General features: G+C 39.9%; 1 protein-coding gene across 1 annotated transcript in view; it reads right to left on the reverse strand.

Annotated features, from left to right (window-relative positions):
- The window catches only part of aldh7a1 (aldehyde dehydrogenase 7 family, member A1), a 48,310-nt gene extending 32,079 nt beyond the window's left edge, over positions 1-16,231 (reverse strand). Inside the window, exons 1-6 of the mRNA XM_072584717.1 lie at positions 15,971-16,231; positions 13,527-13,580; positions 13,347-13,412; positions 10,363-10,443; positions 5,810-5,933; positions 3,636-3,768 (exon numbers count right to left, since the gene is read on the reverse strand). Coding sequence (XP_072440818.1) covers positions 3,636-3,768; positions 5,810-5,933; positions 10,363-10,443; positions 13,347-13,412; positions 13,527-13,580; positions 15,971-16,159 — 647 coding nt within the window. The 5' untranslated portion in view covers positions 16,160-16,231. The remainder of the gene's footprint in view (positions 1-3,635; positions 3,769-5,809; positions 5,934-10,362; positions 10,444-13,346; positions 13,413-13,526; positions 13,581-15,970) is intronic.
- Positions 16,232-17,547: the final 1,316 nt, after the last annotated feature.

The raw sequence follows: 17,547 nt of genomic DNA on the forward strand, positions 1-17,547 counted from the left end.
CTGGTCTCCTTCCTATCAGAGAGATGTTGTGAAACTTGAGAGGGTTCAGAAAAGATTTACAAGGATGTTGCCAGGGTTGGAGGATTTGAGCTATAGGGAGAGGTTGAACAGGCTGGGGCTGTTTTCCCTGGAGCATCAAAGGCTGAGGGGTGACCTTATAGAGGTTTACAAAATTATGAGAGGCATGGATAGGGTAAATAGGCAAAGTCTTTTCCCTGGGGTCGTGGAGTCCAGAACTCGAGGGCATAGATTTAGGTGAGATGGGAAAGATATAAAAGAGACTTAAGGGGCAGCTTTTTCACTCAGAAGGCGTTATGTGTATGGAATGAGCTGCCAGAGGAAGTGGTGGAGGCTGGTACAATTGCCACATTTAAAAGGCACCTGATGTCCACAGTGATTGCATGCTGGTCACTCCGACCATTATTAGGATGGACAGATTAGTGGCCAATGGTTAAACTCGTGTGGAGGTGGGAAGTTTTTTTTTATTTTCTCTTGTTGACCCTGCTCAGAGCAAATTTAACAGCTTTGTCATTTTGGTCAAGGTCAGTTCAACCAGTTGTGGTGCTACCAACTTTGAATTCCCTACCAAAATACATTCTGTGCCCTTACGGGCCTCAGTGCATTTCCTCCAAGTGGTGTTAACACACTGATTCATCAGCCAAGGTGACATAGTAACGTGGCACATCGGTAGATGGCTTCCCTACCCATGTTTGACTGTATGTCATAAGACTTCACAATTTGGAGTTTGAAGCAGTTTCAGTTTCTTGTCAGGCCATTTCATCAGACAGTTAGTTATTAACCCCACTGCTGTTGGTATGGTGCCACGCACAGGTCAGTCCATGTGTTCCTTTCAGGACATTAGTAAATTAGATTGGTTCATGAACGTCCTGAGACTAGTTTTTGATTCAAACTTCACCAACTGTCACAGTGAAATTCAAATGCACATTCTCAGAACATCTAGATGCTCTGGATTAACTGGCAAAAAACATTACCAATATCAATCACTTGTCAGTTTCACATCCAGTTTCTATTCTCCTCTAAGCTTTCTGTAGTATTGGCTCTCAGACTCTGTTATAAGCTTAGCCTTAATATCTTTTGTTATATTGTATGCTTCTTGATATCTCAAGGTGCTCATGGTTGGGAAAGCTCTGAGCTTTTCTTCCCAGTAACATGTCATTTTTAGAAATAACTCTCCTACAGTTCTGACAGCTTAATCTTCAAGCAGCAACTTCCAGTTCTTTTGCAAAATGACATATCAATTTTGTAACACAGGAATTATTAAACTAATTCTTAAACAAATAATCACAAAGAAATACTACTAATTAAAAGAGAGTTTAAACAATGATTAACATGACAAAATTGCTTGACACCTTTCTCTGATGAGTTCCCAATCTCAAATTTACCAAATTAAAGAGATAAAGGGAGGATAGGACAAGAATCTGAATATATCTGAATTATCGTTCATTCCAAGGACCAGTGGAAATGCTAGCAACATTGTAATGTCTCCAATGTGACTATTGCATTGCCAATGTAGATCAATAACACACTCACATCAATTCAGGTATCGGCTACCTTCATGCAGCTGTACACATTGAGCAAGTATGCTGTTTCACAGATAGATTCCAACTTAAAGGAAAAACTGAGCCAAAAATATCACTGTCAAGACAGAACCTTGGAAGCTTTGAAGCCACTGCAGCTCATTTCCATAACAGAGAGCAGTTCATACATCCACACCTAGAACCCATTGGATGTTCAGGACAAAGAGGTCAGGTAAGGCTTCAACTGCCAAAAAAAAAACTTAAACACTGAAAAAAGAAAGTTCAGGAGAAACATAGAAGCTCTGGCAGACAGAAGTAGAGTTAATGTCTCAAGTACAATGTAACTTCCCTTCAAACAGGAAGTCATAGCGGACTCAAATTGAGATTACAGATTGCTTCTCTTCCCGCAGAGACTGCCGACCTGCTCAGTTTCTCCAGTGCTTTCTACTTTTCATTAAGATTTCCAGCATCCAGAAAGACAGAAGTGGATAGAAAAAAATTGCTATGTAAGGGAAACAAGGCTTATGGTGTTGATGGGAATGTGAAATTAAAAATACAGACATAGATTAGCCAAGATCTTAGTGAATGTTTCATCAGGGCTTGGAGGTCCATGCAGAAGAAAAACTTAGGAAACATTATTTGTGTATAATCAGTCATGGCCATTTGGCTTTTTGCAACTGGCTTCTTGGAAACACTGTCCAAATTAATAACAGACCGATTAAAAATTAATTCTTGTAAAATTACACTGTTGTTTTGTAGCAGTTTATCCATTTAGATGTTAGCTAAGTCCACGAAACAAAGTCCTACAACTTAGAGATATATAACAGACAGATTCATGCCCAGGAAACATACCCATCAACAATCTCCTTAAAACTCAATTTTAGGAGTCTATCAGAAAATTTCCTCTTTACTTAATTTCTTATGCTGTTGTATCACTATTGGTAGAATTAAGGTAAAACACTAGAATTGGATGATGTGATGTCATTTTCTACACATTATCCTCACAACATATACTACAGAGACTTTAGTTGTTTTATTCCAGACATCTGGAAGTTTATTAACAACTAAGAACAATACTAATATAACATCTCAGACTTAAATATAGTCTGAAGTCTTCCCTTATTTACGTTGCTATCACATTATATAAATAGTTAACACACTAACTGACTGACTGGTTGGCTGTCTAACTTCCTGATGTTCTGTACACAAGGTAAAAAGGAAACTTGTTATATTACAGCACTGCATGTCATGATCTCATTTATCTGTCTTAAGTGTTTAGTGCCTTACTGAGATCTGTACAATAACACAATATGTTGTAAGGAGTATAATATTTATCTTATTGAGACAAGAGATCACACAATCGCAAATGCCCAAATCTAAAATTAAAAGTTAATGTTAGAACCAAACACAGATTCCAAAAATTAGCATTCAGACCTTGCAACAAAGACATCTTAGAATTTTGTGGAGTAAGTGAAAGCAATAAATCAATGTAGTGCCTTTGGCTTGCAAAGGATCAGGTATTACAGATACTCCACAACTTAGAATTAAAATTTAAAAGAATACAGTAACAAAGTACAGCATTAATAAAAATGCAAAGTTGTACTAACAATAACTATGAAACTGTGCAAAACTGATAATGCAGCTGCTATAAGTCACTATCACTTTGTGCAGTGTGCACTCAAACAAGATGCTGTTAACTTTATGAAATACACAAAGTGACCTGACTGGAAATTTTGTTCTCTAGTATGACAACATTGCCAAGAGTGAATTTACTAATCAGCTTTAATTGCAACAAGCAATTTTCTCATGCTCCTCAGTGTTAGTTTTAAAACAAATCAATGAAGCCTAATTGTGTGTAGGCTGATAACATGTTGGCTTGCTTACAGCCAGCAACAAAGGAGAAGTGCAAGGGAAACGCTTTCAGCCAATGAGCTCATCACTTTTGGTGGCAAGCAAAAAGTCAAGAATCATACATAAATTTCCAATAATCAAGTTATACAATGAAACATACATTTTCATAGTTTAGTCAAAGGTATTAGTGTGAAAAACAGGATGAATATAGCTTGGATCACAATGTACAATTAAAAAAAAACTTACCAAAGACAACAGTTTCCACAGACAAGTGCAAGGGCATTATTCCAGCCATAAACAGCAACTGGGAAGTTAAATGCAGTGATAATTCCGACTAGACCAAGTGGATTCCATTGTTCAATTAGAGCATGTCCAGGACCTTAGAAAGATTTCATGGAAGTCAAATGTAAGTTAATCACATTGTATGGGGGAAGAGGTTGGCGGGGGGGGAAGCAGATCGAAGGTGGGTGGATTTTAGTGAGCCAGATGTGTTTTAAGCTCATTGATGATTATAATCAGCAAAACTGCAAGTAGCTTTCCATTCCACGTTTCTTAATTTAAATTCCAGTTGTCATGGTGAAATTTGAACCAGTATCCTCACAGCATTGGCTTAGGCTTCTGGATATATTAGCCTGGTGACATTATCACAGTGCCAATATCTCCCAGCAGTATTTCGAAGGAACATTTAAACATTGGTAGTGATTACAAAATTTACAATATCTTATGACATATCAATAAATTTAGTTTTAATGAATCAAATGAAAACTATTTTGCCTGTTGGCAGAATTTGTGCAAACACAGGTACACAATCCTTTATCTGAAATCTGAAGTCTTTCTCATGAAGTTTTTTTTCTCCATAACAAGGTCGTTGGCATGCAAACAGTTAACCCAGCTCCACACCCACTCAACCCACATCACTCAGATGTGACATGGCAGCATGGCCCAGCACTGGCGGGCGTCAATTCTGTCTCAGCGCTCGTAGTACTCACAGGTGCGTCTGATGTTCGGTAAGATTTTTTTAAAATTTCACCGTGAATCTGTCACTTATAGAGTCAAGGAGATGTACTGCATGGAAACAGACCCTTCGATCCAACCCGTCCATGCTCACCAGATATCCCAACCTAAACTAGTCCCTCCTGCCAGCACCCGCCCCATATCCCTCCAAACCCTTCCTATTCATATACCCATCCAAATGCCTCTTAAAATGTTGCAATTGTACTAGCCTCCACCAGCTCCTCTGGCAGCTCATTACATACATGTATCACTCACTGCATGAAAAAGGTGCCCCTTAGGTCCCTTTATAATCTTTCCACTCTCACCCTAAATCTATTCCCTCTAGTTCTGGACTCCCCAACCCCAGGAGAGAGACTTTGTCTACTTATCTTATCCACGACCCTCACCCTCTATCTCGTCTACACCTGACATATGGTTCCTTCTTTTTCTTAACCAAACCCTCAATTTCTTCAGTCATCCAGCATTCCCTACACCTACCAGCCTTTCCTTTCACCCCAACAGGAATATACTGTCTCTGGACTCTCGTTACGTCATTTCTGAAGGCTTCCCATTTTCCAGCCGTCCCTTTACCTGCAAACATTTACCCCCAATCAGCTTTTGAAAGTTCTTGCCCAATACCATCAAAATTAGCTTTCCTCCAATTTAGAACTTCAACTTTTAGATCTGGTCTATCCTTTTCCATCACTATCTTAAAATGAATAGAATTATGGTCACAGGCCGCAAAATGCTCCCCAACTGACACCTCAGTCACCTGCCCTGCCTTATTTCCCAAGAGTAGGTCAGGTTTTCCACCTTCTCTAGTAGGTACATCCATATATTGAACCAGAAAATTTTCCTGGACACGCTTAATAAACTCTACTCCATTTAATCCCTTAACACTATGGCAGTCCCAGACTACGTTTGGAAAGTTAAAATCCCCTACCATAACCACCCTTTTGTTCTTCCAGATAACTGACTCCAAAGTCCGAAAAATTCTGAATTCCGAAAACCAGCTGACCCCAAGGGTTTCAGATAAAGGATTGTGTAGCTGTACCATCACGTTTTATGTGCCACTCTGCCAGATATAAAGATAATTGCAAAAAAGCATTGTAACAATCATGAAAAAAAAAGCTTGATAATGGTGTTCAAACATCAGATGTACTTGGTCAACGATCAGACACCGAAATGGGTGTACAAAACAGTTTCCTCACTAACCCATGATTATATGGATTCTATTGATGTCAAACAACAGGATATTTGGCTAAAAGTGTAACTGCAGTGAAATAGATGCTACTCAGCGCTCCCTGTTTGTCTCGGATTATGGTAATTGACTTCCTTGTTACCAAAAATGCAGATTTTGTTCCACTGTGTTTACCAAGTACAAAAATTAGGTACTAAGCAACAAGGTTCAGAATGGCTTCACTTACGTTCAGATGGTAGCACAGGCCCTCCAAACATGCGAGACAGTCCAACCGCATAGTCACAGATATCAATATACTCCTGAACCTCTCCAACACCCTCAACTGAAATTTTCCCCATCTCCAAAGAAACCTTAAAACAAAAGAAAAAAACAGTATTAGAAACTTAAATGCGTCCCAATGTACAATCAAATTCAGAAGGAATCAATATCAATTGTTGCTGTAAGCATACATATTAAATGATCAGACTACCATTGAGAAGTGTCCATGCAAAAGTGTCACTTCACATTAAAAGCCAACACTGATCACATGCTCCAGTCTCCAAAATTGGTTGTAAGTTAAATCAGATATAAAAAAAAAAGAAATTAAGCCAACTAACAAATAAACCCAATTACGAATGATGCATTCTTTATTCTTACACAGGATTTGAGTATGTCTGACAGTAAGGTGCCTTCATGAATCACTGCAGCATATCTGGCGTAGGCGACGTTCCCTCAGTCACCGCTGCAGATCAGTCCTCCTGGGTGTCAGCTCAAGGAAAGCGATAGGCCCAGACTGAGATCCCTGCCATGTACATGGTACTGTGCAGACCAACAGGCAGAGATACTCAGAGCCATCTTCAACCTCTCCTTCCTACAAACCAAAGTCCCCATCTGCTTCAAGAAGACCACCATCATCCCAGTGGCAAAGAAAGCATGTGCAATGTGCCTTAATGGCTACCGCCCAATGATTCTGACCTCCATAATCATCAAGTGCTTTGTGGGCCATAACCAGCCTCTCGTCGACTCTAACCTTCCTCAATCCCTTGCATCTTGCTGTTCACAAAACAGGTCCACAGTGGATGCAATTTTCCTGACTTTATGCTCATGCCTGGAATACGTGGATAACAAGGACTCCTATGTCAGACTCCTATTCATAGACCACAGCCCTGCCTTCAACACCATAACTTCTGCCAGACTAATCTCAAACCTCCAAGACCGAAGTCTTGGCTCTACGCTCTGATTGCAGTCTGGGAGGCAAGAACCTGAAGATCCAGTTAAAGTGAAGATAGACAACTACACCTCCCCCAGAATAATCCTCAACATTGGAGACCCCCAAGGATACATACTCAGCCCTCTGCTGTACTCCCTATATACCCATGATTGTGTAGCCAAATTCCGAACAACATAACCTACAAGTATGCTGATGACATCACGGTGGTAAGTCAGACATCAAACATTGCGTCAGAATACAGAAAGGAGATAGAGGGCTGTGTGTCATGGTGCAATGATAATAATCTCTCAATGTTGCCAAAACTAAAGAACTGATCAATGACGTCAGAAATAAAGGAGAAGGACACCCCCCCATTTTCAGCAACGGAGTAAGGTAGAAAGGGTCGAGACCATCAAGATTCTCAGAGTGATGACAACTGAAAACCTGTCCTGGACTTCTCATGGGGGTGCCAATGGTCAAGGCACAACCTCAGGTGCCTTCAGAAATTCAGCATGACCATAAGGGCCCTCACCAATCTTTACAGATGCCCCACAGAAAGCATACTGTTCGGGTGCATAATGCCCTGAAATGGTAACTGCTCTGTCCAGGACCATAAGAAATTACAGAAGGTTGTGCGCACAGCCCAGACGCCAAACTCCTATCCATGGACTCCAGTTCCACATCTTGTTGCAGCGGAAAGGCTGCCAACATCAAAGACCCCTCCCACCCTGGTAATGCTCTCCTCCAACCTCTTCCATCAGGCAGAAGATACAGAAGCTCAAGCATATTAGACTGCTGTATGGACTCTCTAACCTCAAATACTGTTGATCTTGCTTTGTGCATCTCTTGTGCAGTATGCCTCAGACTGTCTCGAAATCCTTTAATCTCAATTCCTTGTTTGATATCATCTGCCTGTACTACTTGCAAAACAAAGCTTTTCACTGTACTTAGCTACATGTGACTACAGTAAATCAAAAATGTTTGTTTTATAATCTGCCATATAACAATTATACTCTAAAGGATCTAGAGTCAGACAGTAATTGCAATTGCTTGTAAATTTCAAATGCCACGCCAATGATTTGTTTTCTTTAAAAAGAAAAGATAGTTTTTCAATTACAATTTACCATTATGATGGAGAGAATAGTCTGGCAAGATACACAAATTGTCCAGGCCACTGCTCAAAGAGTAAATAGAAGTAATGCTGCTACAAGGTAACAGATGGAAGTTGATATGAGGCACTAACTCCAATGCAAGGATTTAGAAAGCCCTTAAGAAATCAATTATTTATTTACCTAAATAAATTTTAGGAAATTATTTAAATAAATAAATCTCTGCATGTAAAACAGTGAGCAGCTCTTTTCAAGGTAATGGAATTTTATACAGAGGACATTAATTTGTACTTTCGTAAGGCAATTGAAACTTCCAGAATTCAGTGAAATGACAAAATATTTGTTAGATGCGAGACTTTTGCACAAACTGACATAGCAACATTGCACTATCAATTAGAGTCATAGAGATGTACAGCATGGAAATCCTCCAACCCTGGCAACACCCTTGTAAATCTTTTCTGAACTCTTTCAAGTTTCACAATATCTTTCCAATAGGAAGGAGACCAGAATTGCATGCAATATTCCAACAGTGGCCTAACCAATGTCCTGGACAGCCGCAACATGACCTCCCAATTCCTGTACTCAATACTCTGACCAATAAAAGGAAAGCATACCAAACGCCTTCTTCACTATCCTATCTACCTGCGATTCCACTTTCAAGGAACTATGAACCTGCATTCCAAGGTCTCTTTGTTCAGCAACACTCCCTAGGACCATAACATTAAGTGTATAAGTCCTGCTAAGATTTGCTTTCCCAAAATGCAGCACCTCGCATTTATCTGAAATAAACTCCATCTGTCACAGGCCTCCAGTCTGAAAAACAACCCACTACCACCACCTTCTGTCTTCTACCTTTGAGGCAGTTCTGTATCCAAATGGCTAGTTCTCCCTTTATTCTGTGTGATCGAACCTTGGGGGAACCTTGTTGAACGCCTTTCTGAAGTACATACAGATCACATCTACCGCTCTGCCCTCATCAATCCTCTTTGTTACTTCTTCAAAAAATTCAATCAAGTTTGTGAGACATGATTTCCCACGCACAAAGCCATGTTAATTATCCCTAATCAGTCCTTGCCTTTCCAAATACATGTACATCCTGTCCCTCAGGATTCCTTCCAACAACATGCCCACCAAAGTCAGGCTCACTGGTCTATAATTCCCTGGCTTGTCCTTACTACCCTTCTTAAACAGTGGCACCACGTTTGCCAACCTCCAGTCTTCCGGCACATCACCTGTGACTATCGATGATACAAATATCTCAGCAAGAGGTCCAGTAATCATGTCTCTAGCTTCCCACAGAGTTCTAGGGTACACCTGATCAGGCCTGGGAATTTATCCACCTTTACACATTTCAAGACATTCAGCACTTCCTCCTCTGTAATCTGGACGTTTTGCAAGACGTCACCATCTATTTCCTACAGTCTATATCTTCCAAATCCCTTTCCACAGTAAATACTGATGCAAAATATTCATTTCGTATCTCCCCCATTTTCTGTGGTTCTACACAAAGGCCGCCTTGCTGATCTTTGAGGGGCCCTATTCTCTCCATAGTTACCCTTTTGTCCTTAATGTATTTGGAAAAACCCTTTGGATTCTCCTTAATTCTATTTGCCAAAGCTATCTCATGTCCCCTTTTGGCCCTCCTGATTTCCCTCTTAAGTATACTCCTACTTTCTTTATACTCTAAGGATTCACTTAATCTATCCTGTCTATACCTTACATATGCTTCTTTTTCTTAACCAACCCCTCAATTTCTTTAGTCATCCAGCATTCCCTATACCTATTAGCTTTTCCTTTCAACCTGACAGGAATAAACTTTTTCTGGATTCTTGTTATCTCATTTCTGAAGGCTTCGCATTTTCCAGCCGTTCCTTTACCTGCGAACATTTGCCCCCAGTTATCTTTCGAAAGTTCTTGCCTACTACCGTCAAAATAGGCCTTTCTCCAATTTAGAACTTCAACTTTTAGATCTGGTCTATCCTTTTCCATCACTATTTTAAACCCAAGAATTATGGTCGCTGGCCCCAAAGTGCTCCCCCACTGACACCTCAGTAACCTGCCCTGCCTTATTTCCCAAGAATAGGTCAAGTTTTGCACCTTCTCTAGTAGGCATATCCACATACTGAATCAGAATATTGTCTTGTACTCACTTAACAAATTCCTCTCCATCTAAACCTTTAACACTATGGCAGTCCCAGTCTATGTTTGGAAACATAACCATAACCACCCTATTATTCTTACAGATAGCTGAGATCTCCTTACAAGTTTGTTTCTCAATTTCCCTCTTGACTATTAGGGGGTCTATAAATACAATCCCAATAAGGTGATTATCCCTATCTTATTTCACAGTTCCACCCAAATAACTTCCTTGGACATATTTCCCAAGAAACAAAGCAAGCAAATTAAGTGCTGAAAAATAACTTGCACAACCATGCTTTCTCCCAATGTCAAACATCAAAATCTCCACCCAACGATACATACCAGATTGCCTAGCACTTTAAGTTTCTTTCTCAAAGCATCTCCAATCTGTCTCACGATTTCTCCTCGTTTTGGTGCTGGAATCTGGACAAGATTTAAAAAGAAAGTTTTTTTTAAATTATCTAGCTTCTCAATTTATTTTTAAATATTAAAACAGACATAAGCTCACTGAATAATATTATCAGTTAAAGACTGAAAATAAATATTTACTCTATGCAATGGAACAGATGGAATTACAAAGACAGCTTATGTAGTCAGAATACATTGACCTAACAACTTGGTTCTAGTTTTCCTTCTAATGACCTTCAAACTGCTACGCCAAATGTATTTCAACAAAATATTTGAGAGTGGCTACCATACAAAGATGGGTTTTGTCAGCTCCTGACCTTATCATTATAGCCTTGGTTCTATTACGTATATAAGGGTGGAACTCCAGTGCAGAGGACGTTGTGAATGGCTTTGACAGTGTGACATCAAGAGCTTGAGCAAAAGTGGAATGAATGAGAATGAGGGGAAATATCCCCACTGGTTAGAGTAATGCCTGGCACATCGGAAGCTGACTGTGGTCATTGGAGGTCAGTTATCTTAACACTAGGACATCTCTGCAGGAGTTTCTCAGGGGAGTGTCCTGGGCCCAACCACCTTCTGCTGCTTCATCAACGACCTTCCCTCCATCATAAGGTCAGAAGTGGCGTATTTGCCAATTGTTACACAATATTCAGCACCATTCACCACTTCTCAGATAATGAAGCAATGCATGTACAAACGTAACAACAACTGGACAATATGACACATGAAGTTGATAACTGGTGAGCAGTTACACACTTTTTGAGGTTCTGGATGCAGGTTTGCTGGCTGAGAGATATACATGCCACAAAGGCAATTTCCAACTCTAACAAAATAAAATCTCTTTGAAATTCACCCTCTGATATTCAATGGCAATACCATTGCTGAATAACCCACTATCAATATCCTGGGGATCATCACGAAGAAACTGGCCACACAAATAGTGACCACAGAACAATATAACCCAAGGGAGAACAAAGTAGGACTTTGACATTACAGTTGATCAATCTATAAACTGGCTGTTCCACTTGAAAGCACAAGAATGGCAATTTAGTTTCATATTGGAAAATTCCACACAAATAAATAATCCAATAGCAGGTCAGTGGCTTGGAATTCTTCAGAAAATAACTAACCTCCTGACATGCCCAAAGCCACCAGTCAGGAGTGGGCTTGTCTTAAAAATTCCATGCATCTCCTTTGCAAAACAGCCATTATCACTTGCTTGATCCATTGCGCTGACTTACTTGAGAAGTAAAATTTGCTGTTCTGGGGTGAAACGTTGAGGCCAATTACAACTGCAGGAACAGCATATGTGGCCAAAAACAAGTCTGGTGGCAGGGAGGTGACTTATAAGTTGTAAATATACAAACGCATGATTTTTCACAATGAAAAACCTTGGGTGGACTTATATGCCACAGTTCAAGATAACTATTCTGCTGCTTGGTCTTATCAATAGATCTTCAGGGTTGCTTTGCATAATTTCACTTAAAAATAACAGAAACTTCCACAGTTAAGATCTTGCTGATTATTTAACTACTTCTTTTTAAGTTGAATTATTGATAAGTAAAACAGAGAAATATCAGATCATCAACAAAGTGTGATCAGCCAACTTCCTCCTGAAGGTATTATTTATTTGCATGGAACTTTCTAGTATGAAAACAAATTGCCATTCTTGTGCTTTCAGGTGAAATAGTCAGTTTACAGATAGTTCCACTGTAGTGTCTAAGTCCAATTGTGTTCTCCCTCAGGTTTCAGTGTTCTGTGGTCAACTGTGTAACAGTCAGATGCAGCTTGTCAGACTTAATTGCCAACTTGTTAACCCAACCTATTTAGAAAACATAAAAAGACAGCAATCAAACACAAGTGGCTTCCCCAAAAGTTTGAATACTCAAGAAGCTGAGTCAGCAGACCAGGAAAGTCCAAAGTGCATTCTTCATCTTGTATGAAATCAGCTGATCTGAAGCAAAGGATTTGGGAAATCAGCTACAATTGTATCCTGCAAACTCCTGTGTCATAGTGGGAAGTGAATATGCTAATTAAGCCTTAATGAAAGTGGAAACCAAAATTACCTACTACAGGCAGAATATGGAAACAGGCTAGATTAGCAAACAGGCCACTCACTCTCTGGGTCACCATAGGAACAATCTAAAATAAAAGTTCCTTTATAAAAAGAAACAACCACTCAACAACCAATAGTGTTAAGTATTTTGACACCAAGCGTGCCAGCTCACACTTTATAAACCAACTTTATACATTTACAGCATCTGTTCTTCCAACAATCCAGCAAAGAACCAACTCATTTCTAACGTTTGTTGTGATTATTTTTGAGCAGTTAACAAATTCCATTGTCAGAGAACCAGTCGTGTTGAGAAAACCCCAATTTAAAAGAAAAAAAATGACTGGTTAAAGTGTTACCCACCAAGAGAGGCATCTGACAGATTGCTTTAAAATAGAAGTTTAAGGCGGCGATCAGGCAAATAGGGTAGGCCCAGGTGACTGAAAGCTCTGTCAGTGAATGAAGGACTAAACTGTGAGATTGCAAAAGAGTCCCAAAATGTAAAACAAAAAAGACATAGAAAGTTACAGAAATAGGATGGGCTGAGACCATGGATAGATTTGCAACAATAAAGAATTTCAAACTCACCAACTAAGAACTCGATAGTACTCAAGCAGGCCCTACTTCAAAATAAAATGGAGGCTGCCCAGTATTGGGTGAGTTGCTAGTGTACCAAGAAAGAACTTGAGATTTTGTTTGAAGATGTTATAGAATTCCAAAGATGGAGGCAACTCAACTAGGTTTCTGCTCAATAACGATTCCCAGGATGTCGACAATGAGGGATTTTAACAAGAGAGGCACTGTTGATCATTATCAGAAAGTAGTAACAGGCACCATGGTCTTTTCTGTTGCAGATAAAACTTACATCAGCCCATACTTTCCATGCTTCTTTTGCCTTTCGTACAGTCTCTTCATAATCTTCCAAAGTAGCCTGTAATATAGCCAAAACAAATTTACATCATCAATATCAGACAATACATCTGAACACAACATTAATAATTTAATAGCATTAAGTTTCAAGTCTGAATATTAAAAAGAACATCACCTGTCTTACTCTGGCTATTGGCTCATTGTTTGCAGGGCAGTAGGAGGTGACAACCTACAAATAAAGCAGAATAGAATAATTGAATCAATATACAGTTTTTGATAGTCAAAGTCATTGAATCAAAGTTCACCTTTAATGTAATAATCACTCCTAGAAAACGTCATACAGAAAGAAGGGCTAAAAAAATTCAGAAGAGTTAGCTAAGAGGTTTTGAGGAAACTTTCAAAAAAGCGAGGAAGACAGAAATGTTTCAAGAGATAGTTTCAGACAGGATGAAGGTAAAATTGTGAATACAGGTCAATGAATGAAAAATACATAAATAGAAGGGGGAATGTGAATATTGAAGGTTTGCTGTTACAGCATGTTAGTTTTGTGTTCCTTGTATATGGTCAAAGTCTCCCTGAATATCAATATTTAGAAGTTCACTTCTTTTATAATACTTGCTTTTGTTCTTATAGCCAAAATGGATAACCTCCCACTCGTCCATATTTTACTATGTCAGCCACCTTGTTGCCCAGTCACATTGAGCATGCAGTTGAGCACCACTTTTACAAATTTTTAAAAAGATTTATTTCAGGAAATCAACTGTATTCATAAAAAGAATGTGGTGGATGCTGTATATATAATTTTTAAAAGGCACTTGTTGAATTACCACAAGGAAATCTGGAAGAATTATTAATGGATGTAATATTGTTAGGAATGTACTCACATCATAGACAACATAAAGTTAAAAGTCACACAACACCAAGTTATAATCAATGAGGTAAGAACAATGACTGCAGATGCTGGAAAGCAAATACTGGATTAGTGGTGCTGGAAGAGCACAGCAGTTCAGGCAGCATCCAACAAGCAGCGAAATTGACGTTTCGGGCAAAAGCCCTTCATCCTGATGAAGGGCTTTTGCCCGAACCGTCGATTTCGCTGCTCGTTGGATGCTGCCTGAACTGCTATGCTCTTCCAGCACCACTAATCCAGTAACACCAGGTTATAGTCATCAGGTTTATTTGGAATCACCAGCTTTTGAAGGTAACCACCTGATGACGAAGCAGCACTTTGAAACTAGTGATTCCAAATAAATCTGGGACTAAACCAAGGTGCACAACCACTCTCAATAATTAAATCTGATTCATTTCAGTGTTCCCACTATTCTCCGAGATAGGAGATGTTTTTAAGGGCCCATTTATAACATCTGCTACTGGTCTATTCCTCCTGCCAGATTCTCACCCTCTGCTTGTCTGGCAGATGTTTGAAGGCTGACTTCCACAGCCTTTTTGAGAGAAATCATAGAGAGAAAATCCCAACAAACAAAAATCCTCAGTACAACCTATCCCCATTGAATAATGGCATAGCTAGGATGTACTCGATGGATTCAAATTAATGAATTTTAGCTTCAAAATTATATGTGTGATTTGTTGGCTTACAATTGATATTCCTGTTGCATCTCCTTACTACAAATCGTTGTTTTCTTTCTACAGTTGGTTTCCTTGCATTCTGAAGAGTCTAAGACCAAAAGTTTAACCTTCATATCTCCTTTCAACAATGTTTTGAATTCTGAAATAAGACCGCAAAATTCTAGAAATGTCCATCAAAACAACATATGTAGAGAGAAAAACAGAGTTAACATTTCAGGTCAATGACATTGATCTGATCGATGAACCATTAACTTTTTTTTTCTTCTCACCAGCCTACATTGAGTATTTCAATCCTCACTTTCACTTATTTCAATCATTTGCTAATCTTACTTCTGATTAGCTTAGAATGGGGCCAAAAGGCTGCTATTTGGCATTTAACCTATTCACCATCTCCTATTTACGCAGCACTCCTGATATGCCAGATGGTCAAATCCTTGGAATTTTGGTGCAGCAACACCACAGGCAAAAGAAGAGTTAACAAATGAGCCAAAATGGTGCAATTATTACAAGAATTGAACTAAATACTTAAACTCCGGATTTGATAGCTCTTCTGTACATATTAAACATGCAAATCAAAGTACTGTAGGGAGTAAATTTCCTTGTGCATTACTGAAAACCAACTCAGTGAAAATCATCAGAATAATCAAACTACTCTCTAGGGTTCTTCCAGCCATTTCGTTGTAAAAAGTATTGCAGATTGGTATGGTTTTGATTGGATAGGAAGTTGAATCGCCACGCAAACTGCAGGACCGTCTGACCTTACAAACGTCAAACTAAAATAGCAACTCCAACACTACTTACTGCTCAAAAGTCAAAAGCACTCAATAATAGTGTGAAACTGGAGAAAGAAAGGTTAAAAAGAAAGATTAGTCTGAAATATTAGTCTAAGATCCAAAAGAAGGTTGCTCCCAGAACTTGCTCGGTCAGGTGACAGGCTTTCTGGGGGAAATCTGGTCTGCAATAGGCCGTACGACAATGATTTAGCGACAGCAAGTGCTTCTCTGGAAGAGCTGTCTCTCTGCCGCTGCTCACCTCTCCTCGCCCTCCCCAGCTCCCGTTAAAAACGCCGGAGTTGTCCTCCTTCAGACCCAGCTCTTTAAGCCAGGCGTAGTCGGGCCGCTGGATGAGTAGGCTGGACATAGCTGCAGACAGCCTCCAGCCACAGAAAGCCTTCTTCCCTCGGAGCAAAGGCCTCGCGAGGGACAGCGTTACTCGCTGCATCCTATCAGCAGAGCAACGCAAAATCGCAATTGCTTAAGCAATCGCACACACTTCGCAGCAATCTGTGGAACGCACCCTACGCCTGTGTGATTGGCAGCAGCGAATGCTGCCCCCATACAAGGACCAGGCAATGATGCAAAGCGCTGGAAGAGCGAGCTGCACATCAGCGTGATCCTGGATTGCCAGCCTTGCCCTGGAAGAGAACGACTCCCTTATCCTAAAAATACAACAGTAGCACATTGACTGACTGTGCACTCCCATTATAAAGAGGGGTAAATATATACCCAATTCGATTTAAAGCATTTCCCTTTCTGCGTTTACAATAGATAGTCTCTAATATATAGTGAATCGTCACTGAAGCAGTAGACAAGTTTTAACATGAAGCTGCATTTTAATGCACAAAAGCTTAATCTTTTTTAAGGAGGGTGTTAAAAGAGAGAGAAAGATGGATAGAAAGCTTAGGGCATCGAACTAGCTGATAAAAGTAAGGTCAACATAGTCCCAGATGGCTCTGTCATCAGAGAGAGGCTACTGGTGGTGGTTTAAGCTGAGGGTCACCACACCTCAGGCAAGGGGAGTAATTAAAGAGGAGTGTCCTTCATAGGAGAAAGTGAGGACTGCAGATGCTGGAGATCAGAGCTGAAAAATGGAAAAGCGCAGCAGGTCAGGCAGCATCCAAGGAGCAGGAGAATCCTGAAGAAGGGCTTATGCCCGAAACGTCGATTCTCCTGCTCCTTGGATGCTGCCTGACCTGCTGCGCTTTTTCAGCAACACATTTTTCAGTGTCCTTCATAGTCAGCTTTGCCAAGGCAGTAAATGAACCTATACTGTTGGCATCACTCGGTGTCACGTGACCCCCTACTAGTTGATAGGACCGTTATGATAGAAAGAATATCAGGGTGCACAAGCCAAAATTGAAGTTCTTAGAGGATTGTAGATGATGTTCCATCTATTTGTTCCTTTGTCTGGTCACTGCATTAGGTAATTATTTCATGATTGCTGCCACTGGCCTTGCCCATGTGTTAAAAGCACCAGTGGTTTATACAATCTGTTTGATTTACTGTGCTTATGGGTTGCTGCTCACCAACCAACCTGGCTGTACATTTTAGAATGAGTATCAGTTCTCATGCTGGAAAAGATTAGAGACATGAGGGACAGGGCCATGAGGAGATTTAAACACAACAATGGCTAAACAGGACTTGGTGCATGTTAGGAAACTGCCAACTGAGTTTAATGAAGAGAAGTTTACAGAGGGTGCAACACAGGTGCCCACTCAGAAAAGCATTGGAATAGTTGATTATGGAGGTACAGAATTAACCTTGGAACCACATCCATGGCAAAGAAAGAACAAAAAAAAAGCCATGGAAAATGCTTTCAGGAGCAGAGGG

The sequence above is a fragment of the Chiloscyllium punctatum genome, chromosome 2, assembly GCF_047496795.1.
Source record: "Chiloscyllium punctatum isolate Juve2018m chromosome 2, sChiPun1.3, whole genome shotgun sequence".
NCBI lineage: Eukaryota > Metazoa > Chordata > Chondrichthyes > Orectolobiformes > Hemiscylliidae > Chiloscyllium > Chiloscyllium punctatum.